This window comes from Acartia tonsa, chromosome 6 (assembly GCF_053477335.1).
Source record: "Acartia tonsa isolate MP-2025a chromosome 6, ASM5347733v1, whole genome shotgun sequence".
In the NCBI taxonomy this organism is placed as follows: domain Eukaryota; kingdom Metazoa; phylum Arthropoda; class Copepoda; order Calanoida; family Acartiidae; genus Acartia; species Acartia tonsa.
Window position 1 is genome coordinate 5,482,520 of NC_137265.1, and position 19,369 is coordinate 5,501,888.

The following is a 19,369-nucleotide window of genomic DNA, read 5'->3' on the forward strand; positions in this document are numbered from 1 at the left end:
AAGCAACATATGAGTATTAAAATTAAATTTATCTTGTCCAATATGAATATTTTATGAATTTAAAGTTTTAAAGTTAACAAAGTTTATAAAAGTACATTCATGTACTTCTATGATGTACTTTTGAATTCTTGTTTACTATATTTACGTAGAACTAAATTACATCCTTTATATTAAATTAGTTTCCTTGCTATACAGGAGGGAAGGGACAATGGACTGCTTATTGCACTAGTCCTCAAAGTCTTATAATAACGTTTTCTTTTTCGTTGGCTTAACAACCTTGAGGACTTTTATTGAATTTTGATTGGTTCATTTAGTTGAGTATTCATTAACGTTTTCCCTCAATAATTGTTAGGGGTTATTTTGTGTATCATCATATGGGATGTACATCAATTTATCGGTCATTGTCTCATCCCTTTAGGTGCCTGATACATATATGTATCTATATTTTTCTCTTTTCTCTCACGTATAAAGTACTTTTCAAGATTTCGTGAGCTTTTGCAAGTTTTATATGCAGGACATTTTTCCAGTATAGTTCCGAATCCGGTTGATATTCGCTAGATTATGACCAGATGTGACCCATACGAAAAATCAGAATCAGAATAAATGTTAATGATTGCTTCGCAATAATTTTAACAATATAAATAATCGGATCTTGGACAAAATAGCCTCGAACATATAGCCTCGGACAAAATAGCCTCGGTCAAAATAGCCTCAGGACAAATTAGCCTCAACTAATAATGCATAGGTGGTTTAGATTTTTGTGGATTTTACAAAAAGTAGTTGGTAGATTTTTACAATTGTTAATTATAGGTATTTAGGTTATATGGCTAGAGTCGAACGCCCGCGGCTAGGCAGGCCAGGGGCCGATCATTATTAACAGTTGAGGCTAATTTCTTTAAGAGGCTATTTTGTCCTGAGGCTATTATGCCCAAAGCAATTTTGTCTTGAGGCTATTTTGTCCAAGATCCAAATGATCACCATTATTACACTGTAAAAAATAATATTTTCATTTAGTATCAATTGATACGCTGGGGTTGTATTAGACTTGGACCCGTAAGTGTGCTGTATTAACAAAATGAATATATAACACCATAATTACTATACCGAGATATTACGTTTTTAGTGTCAATTCTTACCCTACAGTGTAACAAAAATTACGAGTATTAAAAACTTCCTTCCAGTGCGGCGTATTGAATTTTATTCCATAGAGAGTATTAGATAATACTATAAAATGCACATTCTTTATTTAGTAATACATATTACTCCATAGAACACTAAGTAATACTCAATACAGTATTGGAATCTTCCTTATATCGTAATGAGGTTTTTTTTGCTAGAGCGTATGGGATGATGCTATATAGTAATGAAATGAATATATAGTATTATCTGATGCTAATTTTTTTTATATTTTTAACAGTGTAAGTGGATATATTGACAGAGGAAAATTTGTCGTCAATTTAGCTTTTTAATATGGACCTCATTTATTGGCCAGTTCATTTATTCATCATGAGATGAGGTGATGGGGTAAAGTGGTTGGATCATTATTGTAGCTAGCTGCAAGCATTACTTTATCAGGGTACATGAAAATCTGGAGCAACCTCCAAGTTGTATCAAGACTACTCTATACTATACTTACCTCCCCTGCAGAGGCCAGAAAAGGTTTGGTGATACCAGTACTGCACGTACATCCAGAAACCCTAAGAATAGTTATCCTTAGGCATCGTATTATAGACAGCTTTCCGCGAATATTAAAATAAAAATTAAAAGATTAAAACTAATTTTGTTAGGCCCGAGAAACCGAAGGCCCCGGCTAATAAAACTTATGAATTAATCTTATTATTCTTTTTCTAATATTTGTGGAAAATTTTCTGTAATACCATGCTTTACATGATTTTTCAGTATGGCTCAGAACAGGTTCAAATTCAGCGGATATTAATCGGTTTTGAAGCCATACCGGAAAATCATTTTTGTTCATCCAAAAATATTCATTCTGATTAAATAGGCACTTTCTCTTTAACTTTTTTAATGTTGAACTTTGATATAGAATGTAGTATTTTGGTGACATTCAACCAACTATTTGATTGCACTACTTTTGAAAAATGTCATAATTAGGGATGTGTATAGTTTTTTAGGGTTTACCCCCACATTTGTAATGTGCGTGACGTATCATCAGTAGGTACAATTCAACCTCTATAAATACACCAAATTATTGTAAAAGCTCGAACCTGACACCCAAGATCTATAAACTTTCAGGGCTCACATTACCTGTTGAGAATCTTACAGCAAGTTGTTTCTTGCAAAAGAAACAAGGTAGTTGACTGTACATTGTAGATATAGCTCAACAGATCTGAAGTAACTACACTCTCAGATACAAAATCTAGATATAAACAAGAATAATTATATCCATAATAGAAACAATTTGGTTGACTGTATATTGTAGATATAGCTCAGTAGATCTGAACTAACCATACTCTCAGATACAAAATCTAGATATAAACAAGAATAAATATATCTATAATAGAAACAATTTGGTTGACTGTACATTGTAGATATAGCTCAACAGATCTGAACTGACCACACTCTCAGATACAAAATCTAGATATAAACAAGAATAATTATATCCATAATAGAAACAATTTGGTTGACTGTATATTGTAGATATAGCTCAACATATCTGAACTGACCACACTCTCAGATACAAAATCTAGATATAAACAAGAATAATTATATCCATAATAGAAACAATATGGTTGACTGTATATTGTAGATATAGCTCAGTAGATCTGAACTAACTACACTCTCAGATACAAAATCTAGATATAAACAAGAATAATTATATCCATAAAAGAAACAAGGTTGTTGACTGTATATTGTAGATATAGCTCAACAGATCTGAACTAACCACACTCTCAGATACAAAATCTAGATATAAACAAGAATAATTATATCCATAATAGAAACAATATGGTTGACTGTATATTGTAGATATAGCTCAGTAGATCTGAACTAACTACACTCTCAGATACAAAATCTAGATATAAACAAGAATAATTATATCCATAATAGAAACAATATGGTTGACTGTATATTGTAGATATAGCTCAGTAGATCTGAACTAACTACACTCTCAGATACAAAATCTAGATATAAACAAGAATAATTATATCCATAATAGAAACAATATGGTTGACTGTATATTGTAGATATAGCTCAGTAGATCTGAACTAACTACACTCTCAGATACAAAATCTAGATATAAACAAGAATAATTATATCCATAATAGAAACAATTTGGTTGACTGTATATTGTAGATATAGCTCAGTAGATCTGAACTAACTACACTCTCAGATATAAAATCTAAATAAACAAGAATAATTACGTTTATAATAAAAACATGAAGTGAAGAAAAAGTAAGAAAAGTGGAGGGTTGGGGGAGCAATCAGAAGCTCTTAATATTTTCTATAAAAAAATAACGTAATATAATACAAATGACCAATGATATGCCGTTACAAAGACTAAATTACCAATAGCAGGTCAGTAAATATCTTTATTGACCAATGGTAGGCCAGTGTGACGTCATTTTTATAAAAAGCTTCGAACAATCAGCCTAGCAGTTATTTTATGTCACCCAATAAACCTCATTCAGCCACCTTTGCAGTGATAGAACCATCTAACCGCAAAGTTTTATCCAGTCGCTGCTGACAGACACAAAAGAATATAAAGTATCTTCGCTACAAGACAAATTTTTACCTGTAAAAACGAGAATGAAATGAGAATCCTTTTGCATCAAATCTCTACTTCCTACTTCTTGAATTATTTTCCTAAAAAATGCAGGGACATTGGAAGGACGAAGGAGGAAATAGTGTCTAATAAAAAATGACGTCATACAATACAAATTACCAATGATAGGCCAATATACGTATATATTGACCTGCAGTGGTAAAATATATACAGGCCTATCATTGGCCATTTGTATTGTGTGATGCCGTTTTTATTAGACACTATTTGTTGTTTCTGGAAGGACTTTTATTGTGTAATTTTGTCTAGTAAAATACAATGCCTGATTAATGTAAGTAGATTTACTAATAAAAGTATTTTACAGAAATGTTAGTTGATGCACTTAAAAAGAAAACATTAACTTGGACAACAAAAATAAATTGTTGAAGAAAAAACACGCACTTTTGATAGCTATTTTAGGTTAGGGTTAGATGAGACCGAAAGAAAGGGCCCCACAGGGTAAGAGCCCCTGCAGAATATTTGTTTTCGAAAAAATATTTGGATAGGTGAGGGGGGAGGGAGGGTGAAGTCCAACTTATAGGAGTGAGTACCAGCACAATTTTTACTAGTTCGTCTACTCTATAACAAAGATATTTCCGTACGTCTGTTCGGGAATTAACGTTTTGTTTTTCATATTTTACCTACGGTTTGTCTATTTGTCTCTCCCTCAGTAAATTTAAGAAATTGTTTTTATTGCTATGCTTGTTATGGTCAAAATTGTTTCCCGTTTGATAAAGCTTGTTAAAAAGCAAATGTTTATCTCCATATCGGTTAAGAAACACTTAAAGACACAAGACACGAAACTGCAAGTAGATATATATATTAATCTTTAGCTAGGCTTCCTCGTTTTGGTTGAATAAAATCCAGACAAATGGATGTGACCATAATAAGACCGTGGTTGAATTTTTAAAGCTATAAGGCTAAAAGAATGTCGTTGCTACAAAAGACCTAAATAACATAAGACCTAATGGTACAAAAAGCCTGATTAAATAAAACACAAAAAAGAATGTCAACATCCATAAATCCTAACCCTAAGCAAAGCTCACTTTAAAGTTAAAAAAAGGTAAAATGACAGCAAACCTAAAATCAAAAAATTGAAGCTTGTACAAATTAAAACTATTTGACAAAAAATCTAATAAAAAACTTGCAGTTGACGAGCAGCTGATTAGAGTAATATTTCAATTTAGCATTTTTTTGTTGTTTAAGAATACTTGTCACAGGACTAAAATTGTCTTTTTGTCTTTTTCAATTCATTGGTCTTATTCATGCAACCAATAGGTGTCCATTAAAAACAGTAAATTTTTTAATTTTTTTGTATTCATTTCAAATAAAGTTGCTTGGTTTTATTAATAACGGTCTAGTTTAAACTTTAAACAATATTTTTCCTCATGGACATTGGACTGTTTATTACACTAGTCCCCAAAATTTATAATATATTCTTATTCGTTTGATCAGCAACTTTGGATACATTTACTGAATTTTGATTAGTTGGTTCGTAAAGTTGAATGTCCAAACGTTTCAACCACTAATTGTGATATACAGAAAGGGGTTATCATAAGGGTAATATCATTGTTTTATCCTTTTAGATCGTATCGTGTCTTTTGCTAAGTTATATTATCGTATAATTTTGTCTGTTTGTATGTTGAATAAAACAAGAAAAACCTTATTTATGATAATTAATCAATAAAACACTTTTTCCCCTTCAAGTTTTTGTCCTGCTTATGGACGTGCATAAATATTAAAAATAACAAGAATGACTATGTTCAGATCAGGGGCGTGCACAGGGAATCACCAGGGTGAAGCACACCCGAAAATTTTTACACCCTCTAATGATTTTTGACACCAAAACCTTAAACCAAAATTAAGGGGTGAGAATCGGAGGGGGTGGTGTATTGCAGACTTCAGGAGGATTGTTCTTTTATTGTCAGGGGGATGTATTGGGCTATACCACTAAAAGGGTGTATTCAGCAAATCATGTGAGGGCGGTGTGTCACCCCTCATAACCTCCCCTTCTCGTGAAAAGTTTTGGGGAAAAAAAGAATATGATTTTTAAATATCAATTTTATTTTTTGCTTTTTCCAATACTCTTCATTGTTTCTCCAACTTTTTGGATATATTTTTCAAATTGTCATAAATTAACCAAAATCGAAACATTTAATTATTTTTACATTGAAAAATATCAAATCAATGATTGATAGATATTGTGAACATATTAATGGAATTCATTTAATGAATTTTTGATTACTTAAAATATTTCTTGATACTTAATACATCAACCGCTTGAGTCATTAGTAAACCCAAAGAAACAATAATAGAACTGATTGGTCAATTCCTAATTAAAATACTGTAAATACATTCTCATATTATACTATATATTAAGAAAAAAATAATTTCATAGTTTTAAATTCAAACAAGGATTAAAACATCCAAAAGAGCAAATAACGAAATAAAAAAAGCAAAGGCTTCAAATTAATTGCCCTAAAAAATGTATTAGATGTACTAACTTTAAGGACCTTTGCTTTTCTGGAAAGCTTTTGTATTACTACTTTCATCAACAATATACCATCCTTAAATCCCCTCAATAAACTAAAATTTATGGAGCGAAAGCTTTGAGGATATAATAAATTCAACAAGAAGTTGGATACACCCCCTACATAATCAACATACTCAAATGTCTAAAAATTGCCTTTTGATTGCTAAATTTCAGGGAGCTGACTTATAACTTGACCCCCCCCCCCATGGCTCTTTCATGGAAATGTTTTATTGGGGTGTGGGGTGGTTGACACCTATAGGGGTGTAAAATACTCCATTAATTTAACCATGGGGGGGGGGGGGATAAACCCCCTTTCTAAACGCTTCTGGTTTGTGTTTAGATTGTCTGAGTTATAAATGTTGAATGTTGATTCTACGTGTGCAGGGGATTTGTGTTCAAAATTGTGAGGACAGATTCTAATTTAGATATAATATTAAATATGTAGATGAATTTTTCGTCTTTTTCTCTTAAAATGACTTTTTAAGCACTCTGAAAACCCCCTTCCTTATTGTGGAAATAAAAAGAATAATATTGGGGGGGGGGGGGGGGGGGGTCATTTGTTTGTTTAAATCCTATAGGTCAGGTAAGTTGAGATTCTTTTGGGTACTGGGTAGCCCCAAAGGGTTAGGACACTGCAGGTTTTAGCCCCACATGTGTTATTCATGGACAAAATACTAAAAAAATTTATTTTTAATTAATTAATTTGGGTCTGCTCTCGACAGAACTTTGAGGGAACGCACCAATTTGTCTTTTTAACATGTAAGCTTGAGGTAGCCATATATGTACAGGGTGTTTCAATAGAAATGTTTTTTTTAATCTTAATTATGCATAGAAAATAAAACAAATATATAAAATGCTTTATATATTTGGAAAACTTATTCTGGGACATTTATGTTTCAAATATTTAAAAATGTTTTTTTCAACAAATTATGCCTTAAAAACTAGGGTTGGGCCGGATAGTTTTTTGGCCGGATACCGGATATCCGGCCGATTTTAAATGCCGGATATCCTGCAAACTACCGGATATCCTGCCAAATTGCCGGATATCCGGCCGGATAACCGGCCAAATTGGTGGCGTCTTATTATATAAAACTGGCGGCTACGCCCTTAGAGGCCTCTAGGGGCACTTGAGGGGGGGGCGGGGAGTTGAATTTGATAACCATTTTTTTTATTTCAGATTTAGGAAAGAAAAAAAAATTAGGGGGGGCTGACGCCCCCTTATTTTTATATTTAGTTGAAAAAACTAATAAAAATATTTTTTTTTTGGGTAGTGGGTATTTTTTTTTCTTGGGGCGATTTCTCTTGTGAGAGTGGTGGTACCCTTCCCCAAAATAGTTATAAACCTTCCCAGGGCCTATGAGAAGCTACCCTGTACCGATTGTACAGACAAACAGATAGACATTCTGTTACTTTATTACAAGGATTCAGGTTTATACTTAAAAATTATGTAACTTTTAAATGATCTTTCTTCTAAGCAATTAATCTAATAAACTATTAATACCCTCAATCTGTAATATTAACCCCTGTTGGAATTTTTTGAATACCTCCTTCCTGGCGGGCACAGGATGCCAGCAAACCTGGCAAGGTCATTTAGGTAAAAAGTAAAAACATTTAAGCATTTCATGTTATCAAATACTTAAATATTCTATAGCCGTACATCCCCATATGAAATATAGGTGTTCAAGTTGATTTCAGGTTCCAGGTATAGTCCTGCAAGTCCTGAACCTCCAGGTCTCCAGAAATCTTTAAACAGTTCCTGTGACAGCAGTTTTTGACTTAGAGACTTCAAATTTTAAACTTAGGCTTTTTATATGTCTTCATGACATATTACAATTTAATAAAATCCGTTGCTGTTTACCTTCCGACCGCCAGTTTAAGGCTGGCAGCTGCCAAGTACTGCTTCCCCCGCCAAAATTTAAGTTTTTAGATTTCTAATATAAAATTTAAATAAAGATAAACATATTAGAAAAAATTGTTCTTCTAGTTTAAATAGTAAGAAAATTACAGCCATTTATAGTTAAAAAAGCAGAAATTTTTGTTGTATAATATAAAATATTATATTGCCGGATATCCGGCCGGATAGTTTCAATATCCGGTATCCGGCCGGATATTGAAAATGGCCGGATATCCGGCCTCACTGGATATCTGGCCCAACCCTATTAAAAACCTGCTTTTCCGAAGGCCTTATTTTTGAAGATTTTCGGATTTAAATATTGTGGAAAAGATGTGAACATTTTTAAAATTCAAATTATGCGGCTTTTATTAACAGTAGAAAACCGTTATGTATACTGTTAGAATCGTCATAAACTCTAGTTTTTGGATATGTACTACAAACTATTCTTGTGCTATGTGTATGAGTTACGTGGTAAACTGTTCAAATTTTAAAAAAAACTTTTCAACCTTTCTCACATTTTTCAATGTAGCTCCTAAATTACAAATAGCACAAAAATAGTACTAATATTTCCAAAAACTAGAGTTTAAGACAATTCTAACAGAATGGATAACGTTTTGCTACTATTAATACATGCCGCGTAATTTGAATTTTAAAAATGTGCACATTTTTCACAATCTTTAAATCTGAAAATCTTTAAAAATAAGGTCTTTGGAAAAGTCGGTTTTTAAGGCATAATTTGTTGAAAAAATTACTTTTAAATATTTGAAACATAAACGTCCCAGAATAGGTTTTCCAAATATATAAAGCATTTTATATACTATGCATAATTAAGATTAAAGAAAACGTTTCTATTGAAACACCCTGTAGAATAGATATAAAAAATGCTTTTGGAGGTTATTTTAGGTTAGGTTAGGTGATTGCCCCGCAGGGTTAAAGCCCCCTGCAGGGGCTAGAAATAGATGAAAAGCTATTGTGAAAATATGACGAAACCCGCAACTTCATTCCCTTCAAATGGCCCCAATCTTTTATCTGATCTACGAAACGTTAACTGAGATACAATTAAACAAGTAAAATAATAATTATGCTTTGACCAACCCTCCATATATTCATTATAAATTGAAAATAGGGGAAGGGAGGAGTTTGATTTCTTTTGCATGACCCCAACAAAGAGACCTCACTTCGTGGCTCTCCGTTACCAAACAAAACCTACAATAGCCTAACCTAAATTTAAAAAAACTACCCCTTCCCTCTAATTACGAAACAAGGAATGCGCGTTTCAGTGGTCAACCAAGTTCTTCGCGGAAAGCGTCTCAAATACTTACAATATTTCGTCCTTGTTGCCAAAGATTACAACAGTTGAGGGTCGTGGCTTCATATCCCTGCTCACAAATTGGAAATAATAATCTACTAGATTTTCTCGTATTCATTTGAATCCGGTGGATAGGAACCGGTTCTCGTCCATACGAAAAAACTATGTCTAGCATCGTATTATATCCAGCTTTCTACGAATATAAAAATGTACAATCATAAGATTAAAACCAGTTTTTTTAGCCGGTGCCTTTGGCACCTCGGGGCTAAAAAAAACTAGTTTTCATCTTATAATTGTACATTCTATATCCGCGGAAAGCCGTTTATAATACGATGCGAGAAATAACTATTCTTGTATTCATTCGAAACCGATTAATATCCGGTGGATTAGAAAAAGTTCTATTTAGACTGAAGAGGGTGCAATGTCCACCGAAATATATTTTAATAAATAACTAAGAAGACTTTTTCACTCAATGAATTTATCGAAAAAAGTATGTCTAGCATTTAATTATGTTCAGTTTTCTACGAATATAAAAATGTACAATCATAAGATTAAACCCAGTTTTATAGGCTAAAAAACTGGTTTTAATCTTATTATTGAACATTTTTACATCCTCGGAAAGCTGTCTGATATACGATGCGAGAAATAACTTTCCTCAAAGTGCTTTGTTGAGTAAAGAATCCCCCCCCCCCCCGCCCCACCACTATTTTTTTTAGATTAGGGGGGATTGGGAAATATTTTTCCATTTGTTTAGTGATTTAGGGCTCCTGCATGGGTTAAGCATCTTTTGTGTCTTAACTAAAGTATAATTAAGTCCCTTTTTATTGAATGCATTATTATAATATGCAAGTTTACTGCAGTTCACGGTAAAATATTGCTGGTAACGAATATTGCCAAAAATCTATGAATTTTAAAGGCTACTAGCTGCCAAACGGTTGAACGTACAGATTATATCCGAACACCATTTTAAGCAGCATAAGAAGGCCTACAATAATCTTGAATAGCCAAGATCCAATTATGCACAGGGAAAGCTTCACTGAAGAAAAAGCGTGTAAAATAGGTCTTTTTCGCGCATTTCTCTGCACTGCGAGATAATTATGCATTATTGATTTATGGCTATTCCAGATTATTTGTAGGCCTTCTTATGCCGTTTAAAACAGTGTGTGGGCATGATCTGTACGTTCAGCCGTTTGGCAGCTAGCAGACTTTAAATTTCATAGATTTTTGGCAATATTCGTTACCAGCAATATTTTACCGTGAACTGCAGTAGATCCGATGCAAGATATATATTCTTTAATACTCAACAAGAGTTATGATACTTTTGAATATAATTGTCCTTGTTAACAAATTATTGTAGATTTTATTAATTTTCCTGATTTTATTAATAGAATCTATAGAATCCATCCACGCACCAGTCACCCTAAAATATTATAATAATCAGAAGGAGAAAACAATATGATTCCGGTAACGATGAGTAAATATACAGCAAATCGCTATTCATGATTAAACGATTGATTTTTAACTACTTTGACAACGTATACTCATATAATTATCCGGATCATGGAAAGAAAACGAAGTTTCCGGTTTCATCGTATTTTCACATTAGCCTTTCTCCTATTTCTAGCCCCTGCGGGGGGCTCTAGCCCTGCGGGGCATATTTTCTAACCCTGTGGGGCGATAACTAACATTTACTTAACCTAACCTAACCTAACCTAAAATAACCTTCCAAAAGCTACTGTGAAAATACGATGAAACCGGAAACTTCGTTTTCTTTCCATGACCCAATTATCCTTTTTATTTGAATACTGATTTCATAGACGATTTGGTATAATTATATTGTGACGACAAAGAAGTTTATTTATTCTTTTTATTTTAGTAAGTTTTTTGTTTGTAGCTTATGAAATACTCATCCGATTAAGTTCTCCCTTTTATGGAAGCTTCTTACAGGTTTTCCTAATGATATTAGGTTATTTAATTTACATATCTGAGATTAGTTTTAGGTTATTTTCCTGCTTTTAAAATTCTTAGAATACAGAGCTCCTAAATTTTAAAATTTTACTCGATAAAAGTACATAGGTATGTATTTAACATAAATAATACATATTTTATAAGTTTTACTAAAATATAACAATAAATTCTTTTTTTGTTGCAAAAAGTTTGAGGGTTTCCAAATTTGCGACATAATAATAAAATTGTACGTAATCCGCTTAGCCTGTGAAATATTAACCCAAATTTATTCTAGTACCAGCTACTCATAGATTTTATATAGATAGGCAATCCCCCAGTTTAACATAACTTTTAGTATATCTAAACTATAACTGTAAGGAAGGAGAAATTGGACTGTGAATTATACTGGTACCCAAAGTTTTATTATCTTTTTGGCTGGCTTTGGGTATTTTTATTGAATCTTGATAGGTTGGTACAAAATACTATTAGATTTTATCAATCATATTCAATTAATTTTGTCCATTAACAAGGTAATTTTGTTGACAATCATTGGGGATATACATATATCTAACCTTCATTGTCTTATCCCTTAAAATCATAGTAATTTTCGTGTAATTTATGTATTAGCCCTCTATGACCAACTCATGTATTTATTGTCTATACAAGGAAACCAACACATAACACACACACAAACACATACAAACACACACACATACACACACACACACCAACACACTCTTATTGAATGGGTTCTCTTCGCGTAAAAAATGAAGTATTTTTACAAACAAGACGAAGTATTTTTTAAAAAAGAGTTTTAATGTTCTTCAATAATATAGGGAGCTAAAATAATTTTACTTATTATCACAAAAAAAGTTTATTAGGAGAAAATCTACTCTATATATAATATATATGTGTAAATTTGCCTTACTATCCGGCAATTTTTAGAAATAAAATAGCCTAAAACCTCCCTTTCACTCAAGCGAAGCTTTTCTACAATGGATAACTTAATCGGTTCAGGGGTAAGCGAAACCTTATCTGACAAAGCAAAAAAACCTTACTACTTTATATTAAGGTGTATTTTCGTGAATTGGAGGATTTTCCTACGCCTTTCAGGGATTTTTTTTTACATTTCTTCCTATATTTTTGTATTTTGTAAGAGTACCCGAAACTGTGCCTCAAACTTTGTTAATTTGTTATGCTGAGTGACAGCAAGTTATTTATTGGACATTATAAATTGTTTTTCCAATTTTGCTTCTTATTTTTAAACTACTTTACTGTAAAAAGTGTTACACAAGAAACAGCAAATGGATAATAAGATCTTATTAAGATATGTATGTTTATCTAAGGCAAGTGTGTTTGGTAGAGGATTTGTTTTTAGGGGAGGAAGAAGGCTTTCCCCCACTTGTCTATGGATATTGGAAAGATTGGACGCTGATAACACCCCCTCCATTAAAAAAAATAGAATAGGGCGGGGCGGTCGTTTTTCGTTTGTTTGTTTATTAGGTCAGGTTAGGTTAGTATATTTTGAGTACCGCAGAGTTAGGGCATCTCAGGAATAGGTAGGGTAATGGACTATCCCCCCCCCCCCCCCCACCACAAAGAATTAAAAGTTCTATACGAGTAGCAAGGCAGAAAACCAGCTATGAAAATAATATAAATCAACATGGAATTATGAAAAATCCTTTTACTGTTTTGAAAATACACTATTTTGATAAATGTATATTTGGTAGAAAGTTACACAAAATCGGTTGGTTGGTAATGCAACCTAACTAAAGTTAAATAAAATATTCTTTAAAAATATACATGTCAATCTAGTTATTAGTCGATTTTTAAGCACTTTTTTCATGTATTTTAGTCTTTTACAGTTAAGGTATAGTAAAATTGGCTTTATGAGTGTAAAAAATAAAGATAGTCGAAAACATTCTTTTCTATAATTAGGGTCGGTCCGTCAGTCCTTCCGTCTGTCTGTCCGTAACGGGTAGCTCTTTTCGTTAATTTAGGCATGTTAGAATTGTCCTATCGATCTCAAACTTTGAATGGTGATTTCTGTAGTAGTTGGGTGCGATTTAGAAAGTAACCATATTTAAGCGTCACCAGAATGTCCATACCTCCCTTTTAAACATTTTGATTATCCTGTATTTATGCAGTTTTTCAACAAATTTACTTAAAAATTTAGTTTAATATTAAACATTATACATTTATTCTCTGATTATTCAGTTCTGATATTAATGCTCGTCTGTCCTACACTTTTAGATGTTATGGATGTTGTCATCCTTGTTTTTTTAATATAGATTTTAATCTTTTCCAGTTAATGTTTGATAAAATTGACTTTATGATTATTAAAAACAAATATAGTCGAAACCATTTTTTTATATGCTGAAGCCATTATGATAAATAATATATGAAACAAGTATAATTTTACATTTCTATATTGTAATAATATGGTATTCTAAAAAGCGCAGTTACTTTTTAACTCGGTAAATGTCTGTTAAAGTAAAGTAATTTGTAACATGAAATAACTGAATTTTTAATTTTGTTTGTGGATTCTAAGAATTTAAAATCATATTTATTTAGAATCCAGCGAATAATATTTGTTTTTGAAGTATTTATGAAGCTTTACTTTTTTTTCTCTTACTAAACGAGTGTTAAGCATGTTTTAGCTGACCTACTATTGACTATGAATTGACCTTGTTTTAACAATTTACTTACCAAAATAGAACAATTAGATTTTTAAATTACTATATCACATTTTGAGGTGAATTAAAATTTATGTGCAATTGGAATAAAAAATTTAGAGGTCAATTTAATATGTTTTTATACATAAAAGTAATAGGATATGATATCTCTAGCCGCTGAACCTATATCGTTCTCCTTTACACTGAAACCTTCTTTAAATAATTTTTTAATGACAAAAACGTGTCTCTTTGATATTCTGTAGTAGAATGATTAAAAAAATCCTTTTAAAATTTCAACTACGTCTTAGGATGGATTATAACATATTCATATAAACTTCTTATTAGGTCTCGGCAGTTGCGCGTCAGCCGCCTGTAAGCCTCAGGAAAACCAAGCTTTTACAATTTTTAAAATCAGCGGACAATCCCTCTTTTCAAACATATTTTAAAGGGACTGAGAACGTAAATTTTTCTCATCTTAATATCAAATCTTAACATTATCTCATTCATAATATCTCACAGATAGAGCAAAACGCGCTTTTATTGCTTAAAAAACGGCTTTTTCCAACGATTTTTATAAGGTACAGGGAAAGGAAGAAATTTTCCGTATTATATAAAATGTCCATTAAATTGATTTTTTCTCCCATTATAGCTAAAATTAAACTTTTTCACATAGTTCTAGATTTTTCCTAACAGTTAAGCTGACTTTTAACATAATCCTTGCTTTAAACCAATGTATAGTTACTTAGAAATTGATAAAATAAGCAATATTTTTTATTGAAAACCAAATACAATAACAAAGCCAGAAACAGGTTTTTTATTATTATCCAATTAACTTTAGATGGCCCATCTCTCGCCCACCTTTAATTACAAATTTGTAAATAATAAAGACGCAATATTTCTTTATAAACAGTCTGATAAAAGTGTAAACTAATTCTCCAAAGTGGGTTATTTATTGTCCAACACAATAAAAAAGGATATTATTATTTTAAATAACCTATGAGATTCAACCCTTTGTAGACAGTGAGGTATTTTTTTTGTCAATAATACGAATTTAAAATATGTCTTATCTTACCTAATTACTACGTTATAAAAAAACTAATTAGCAATTTTATAGCATAAAATAAATCCTTAACAGTAAGTAAATTGTTTCAACTATATATGACAAGTTAAATATCCCTACAAACATTATAAAGAATCAAAAACGTTCAGATTTTCCCTGTTTTTTCCTTTTTCCCTCTCAAAATACCATAAAATCAAGGCATTATTCCTGGATATTTTTGTTAATAGGACGTTTTTGGTTGATCAGTGTAGTGAAATGTGCTTAGTAAATGTTAAGATTTGATAATCAGATGAGAAATTTTTACGTTCACACTCCCTTTAAAAGCAGCCAAACTGGTTTAAATTTGAGGCTTTGTCGCGGCTGACGCGCGGCTGCCGCGTCCTGCTTATTATACATATGTTTAAATGGTTTCAAAAAGTTTTGAGACTAAAAAGTTTAATGAAAAAGTTTTTCCAATCTCTGCTCTCACCAGGGAAGGAGAGGATAATGGCAAATAAATTAATATACACTCCAAAAATCCCAAATATTTACAAGCTCCAAGTGGCAGTATATTAGTCATATAAGTTTGGGGGAGATTAATCTATCACCCATTGCCCTATCCATGTTTCCCTGACTCTCATCAACTCTTTTAATAAATGAACTATGATGAGAAAAAAAGGAAATAAAAAGAACAATTTTGTCCATAAGTAGCTCAACAAGCTATAAAATTGTCAATTCTTTGTTTATGAAAAAACTAGGGTTGGCAATCCTAATCCGAAATCCGTTCAATTTCTGGACAATTTTGGAATCCAGAATCCGATTCCGGAATCCGTTATTTTAATAGCGGATTCGGATTCTTGTTGTTAGGCTAAACTTAGTGTCTAGAGTTTTTTTTGGTCCGAATATTTCACAGTAGCTTTTCATGCTTATTTTAGGTTAGGTTAGGCTGAGTAGGATTAGAGAATGGCCGATGTAGGGTCTACAAATAGGAGAAAAGCTACAGTAAAAATATGAAGAAAAAAAACGAAGCTTTAGATTCTTCACAGTACCCTGTAAAATTTATCTCTTAATTTATTTTAAAAAAGGCCTTTTAAAATATTGCTAGAATCCGGAAGCCAGAATCTTAAAAAAATTCAGAATCCACGGATTAATCCTTTTTATTTTGCGCATTTTTGTAAGAATCCAAATCCGGTCCAAAAATTGGTCGGAAAAAACAACAACACAAATATTTTATATCTTAATGATTTATAAAACACACTTTTATAATAAATTTTCATATCTTATTTTCTTTTTTCCCTCAAAAATTGTAGACTTTTTTTCTGTTTTTATTGTTTATATTTTATTATGTTAAACCAGACTAAAATTGAGATTCTTTACATACTCCACACATAGCAGTGGTCGTACCATTTTTATTAGCGAAGCTACCAAATAAATATTTGTGTCTGTAATGGTGCTTTTTATTAGTTGCAAAGCTACTCTAGAATTCCACAACATTACAATTTATGTGACGTTTGGGTTGTTTCCCAATATATAATATCCTCAAGTGCTTTGTCGAGCAATGAACCATCCCCATTCTGTTTGTTTGTTTCGTGCTTTATGTCATGTTAGGTTACGTTACATTTGTGTTTGGGTAGCCCCACAGGGCGCATGCATTTGGGTTTGGGTAGCCCCGCAGGGCTTAGGCATTTGATCACCATTCCCTTATTTATTTTCCTGGAAGTTTAGTGCTCTATGGGCGCTTTTCAGAAAAGCACCGAATTACCTGTGTGTTAAAGGTAATAATATTTAGCATTACAGACAGGTCGACACATGTGACTTGAAGATTAACTTGTGTGTGTGTGTGTGTGTGTTTGTGTGTAGCCAAAGTTTAGATCTTAGTGTTTAGACCTAATTAGTCATGGAGTAGGAGATTATGTTTAATATGGAAAAAAGATATTATTACCTAAGATCAGAGTACATGATGATGTAGTACATACATTGGTCCAAATCTTCTTTCTTTGTAAAAATAAATATTGCCTCTGTAGCCTAGAAATATATGAATTATCAACAAGGACTATTAAATCCACAAGTATAGCATTAGGGTAGCTAACAACTAGTTTTAACAGGATTTTAATGAGAAAAATTTTAGGAGACTAGAAAAATTATAATTTAACAACTTAAATTGATCGCAAATTTACTGTCTACAGTAATTCTAATCATTTTGTAAAAAAAAATATTTACCGAATTTTTGGTTAGATAGTCATTAACAGCATTGACATATGGATGGTTAGCCGTTTGTATTCTTGTGTAGGAAAGGCCCATAGAGGTGCTCACCTCTCTACCTCTAAAATGTATATATTATTATTAGAAGTATATAGTTTGCAGGAGTCAAGGGGTTACCATTGTACCTGATTAAACCACCCCAGCTCATATCTAGTAGTATATAGGTATAGTTGGCAGGTGTACCATAATTATGGAACATATAGGTTACTATTGTATCTGATCGGCAGGTGTACCATAAATATGGAATATATGTGATACTATTGTACCTGACCCAACCACCCCAGCTCATATCTAGTAGTATATAGTTGTATAGTTGGCAGGTGTACCATAATTATGGAACATATTGGTTAATATTGTACCTGATCTAATTACCCCAGAACATATCCAGGTGTATATAGTTGTATAGTTGGCAGGTGTATCATAATTATGGAACATATGGGTTACTATTGTACCTGATCCAACCACCCCAGCTCATATCTAGTAGTATATAGTGTTATAGTTGGCAGGTGTACCATAATTATGAAACATATTGGTTACTATTGTACCTGCTCCAACCACCCCAGCTTATATCCAGGTGTATATAGTTGTATAGTTGATACTATTATACCTGATCCAACCACCCAAGCTCATATCCAGTAGTATATAGTTGTATAGTTGGCAGGTGTACCATATGTTAACTATTGTACCTGATCCAACCACCCCAGCTCATATCTAGTAGTATATAGTTGTATAGTTGGCAGGTGTACCATAATTATGGAACATATGGGTTACTATTTTACCTGATCCAACCACCCCAGCTCATATCCAGAAGAATATAGTTGCCAGGTGTCCCCTCAATGGTGGAACACATACGGCCAGACAGCTGTTTACTCTCACTCCGCTGGAAACTGAGCAACTAAACATAGTTACAATTAGAAAATACTAATATTATTCTAAAAGCCATGAAAAAATTAGGTATCTTCTGGTTATCCTTAAGAGTTATATCAAGAAAAATGAAACAGTTTTTAACATGTCAATCCTACATTATAACATTATTTGTCTGTAGCAAAGGATTTCGCTCACCGCTGAACAGCTATGATTCTCCTTTACAGTGAAGCTTCTTATAGGCACAGGGACAGCTATTAAGTATATTTGGGGACTATAACTTCACCCTCTAAATGAAAAATAACCCCCCCTCAAAAAATAAATATTTTTTATTTTATTTTTAAAACACAAAAACTCAAATTTAAAATGGGAGGGGGTCAACTTTCCTCCCCCCTCACCTTAAGTACCCCTAGAGGCATTAATAAAGACAGTACAGACAAACCTACAAAAGCATCCTATTACCATCTATAATACAAAGTAGCTTGATGTCTGTCTGTCTGTCTATCTGTCTGTCTAAAGCTTAGAATCTCAGTAACTGCTGAACCAATTGTGCTCTACTCTTTAGTATGTACCTACAGGTTCTGTGATGGTTTTAAGCTATTTTCCTAGAGGGTGGGACACCCCCAACCCCCCCAAAAACTAAAAAAAACAACCTCCCCAAAAAAATGTATTTACATTAAATTCTCATTAACTGCTGAACAAATTGGGCTCTACCCTTCTGGGAATTTACCTACTGGTCCTCTGGTGGTTTTAAGCTAATTTCTTGGGTGGTGGGACACCCCGACCCTCCCAAAAAATAAAAAATCCTAACTTTTAAAAATTTTAATTTATTTTTATTTTTGTAAACAAAAACCATTTATTGGGGTGGGGAAACTCCACTGCACCATGGGGCGAAGACCCCATGAATCTCCCCCCCCCCCAAAAAAAAAATTAAATATTTTTTTACAAAGAAGGTGTATCAACTTTTTTGTTTATAGCTAGCCGGTTCTTTTAGTAAGTAGTAGATGTAAAATTTTTCATAGAATTCAGATATGCAATCGGTTTTTTTGTAGACCTCTTATTTTTTAA

The 19,369-nt window shown here is 32.4% G+C and overlaps 1 protein-coding gene across 1 annotated transcript in view; it reads right to left on the minus strand.

Moving 5' to 3' along the window:
* Positions 1–19,369, minus strand: part of LOC145321601 (ionotropic receptor coreceptor Ir8a-like) — a 60,784-nt gene that overhangs the window by 35,106 nt on the left and 6,309 nt on the right. Inside the window, exons 3-10 of the mRNA XM_080163043.1 lie at positions 18,217–18,332; positions 17,396–17,498; positions 17,118–17,200; positions 10,886–10,934; positions 9,528–9,583; positions 3,752–3,822; positions 2,266–2,377; positions 1,637–1,697 (exon numbers count right to left, since the gene is read on the minus strand). Coding sequence (XP_080019169.1) covers positions 1,637–1,697; positions 2,266–2,377; positions 3,752–3,822; positions 9,528–9,583; positions 10,886–10,934; positions 17,118–17,200; positions 17,396–17,498; positions 18,217–18,332 — 651 coding nt within the window. The remainder of the gene's footprint in view (positions 1–1,636; positions 1,698–2,265; positions 2,378–3,751; positions 3,823–9,527; positions 9,584–10,885; positions 10,935–17,117; positions 17,201–17,395; positions 17,499–18,216; positions 18,333–19,369) is intronic.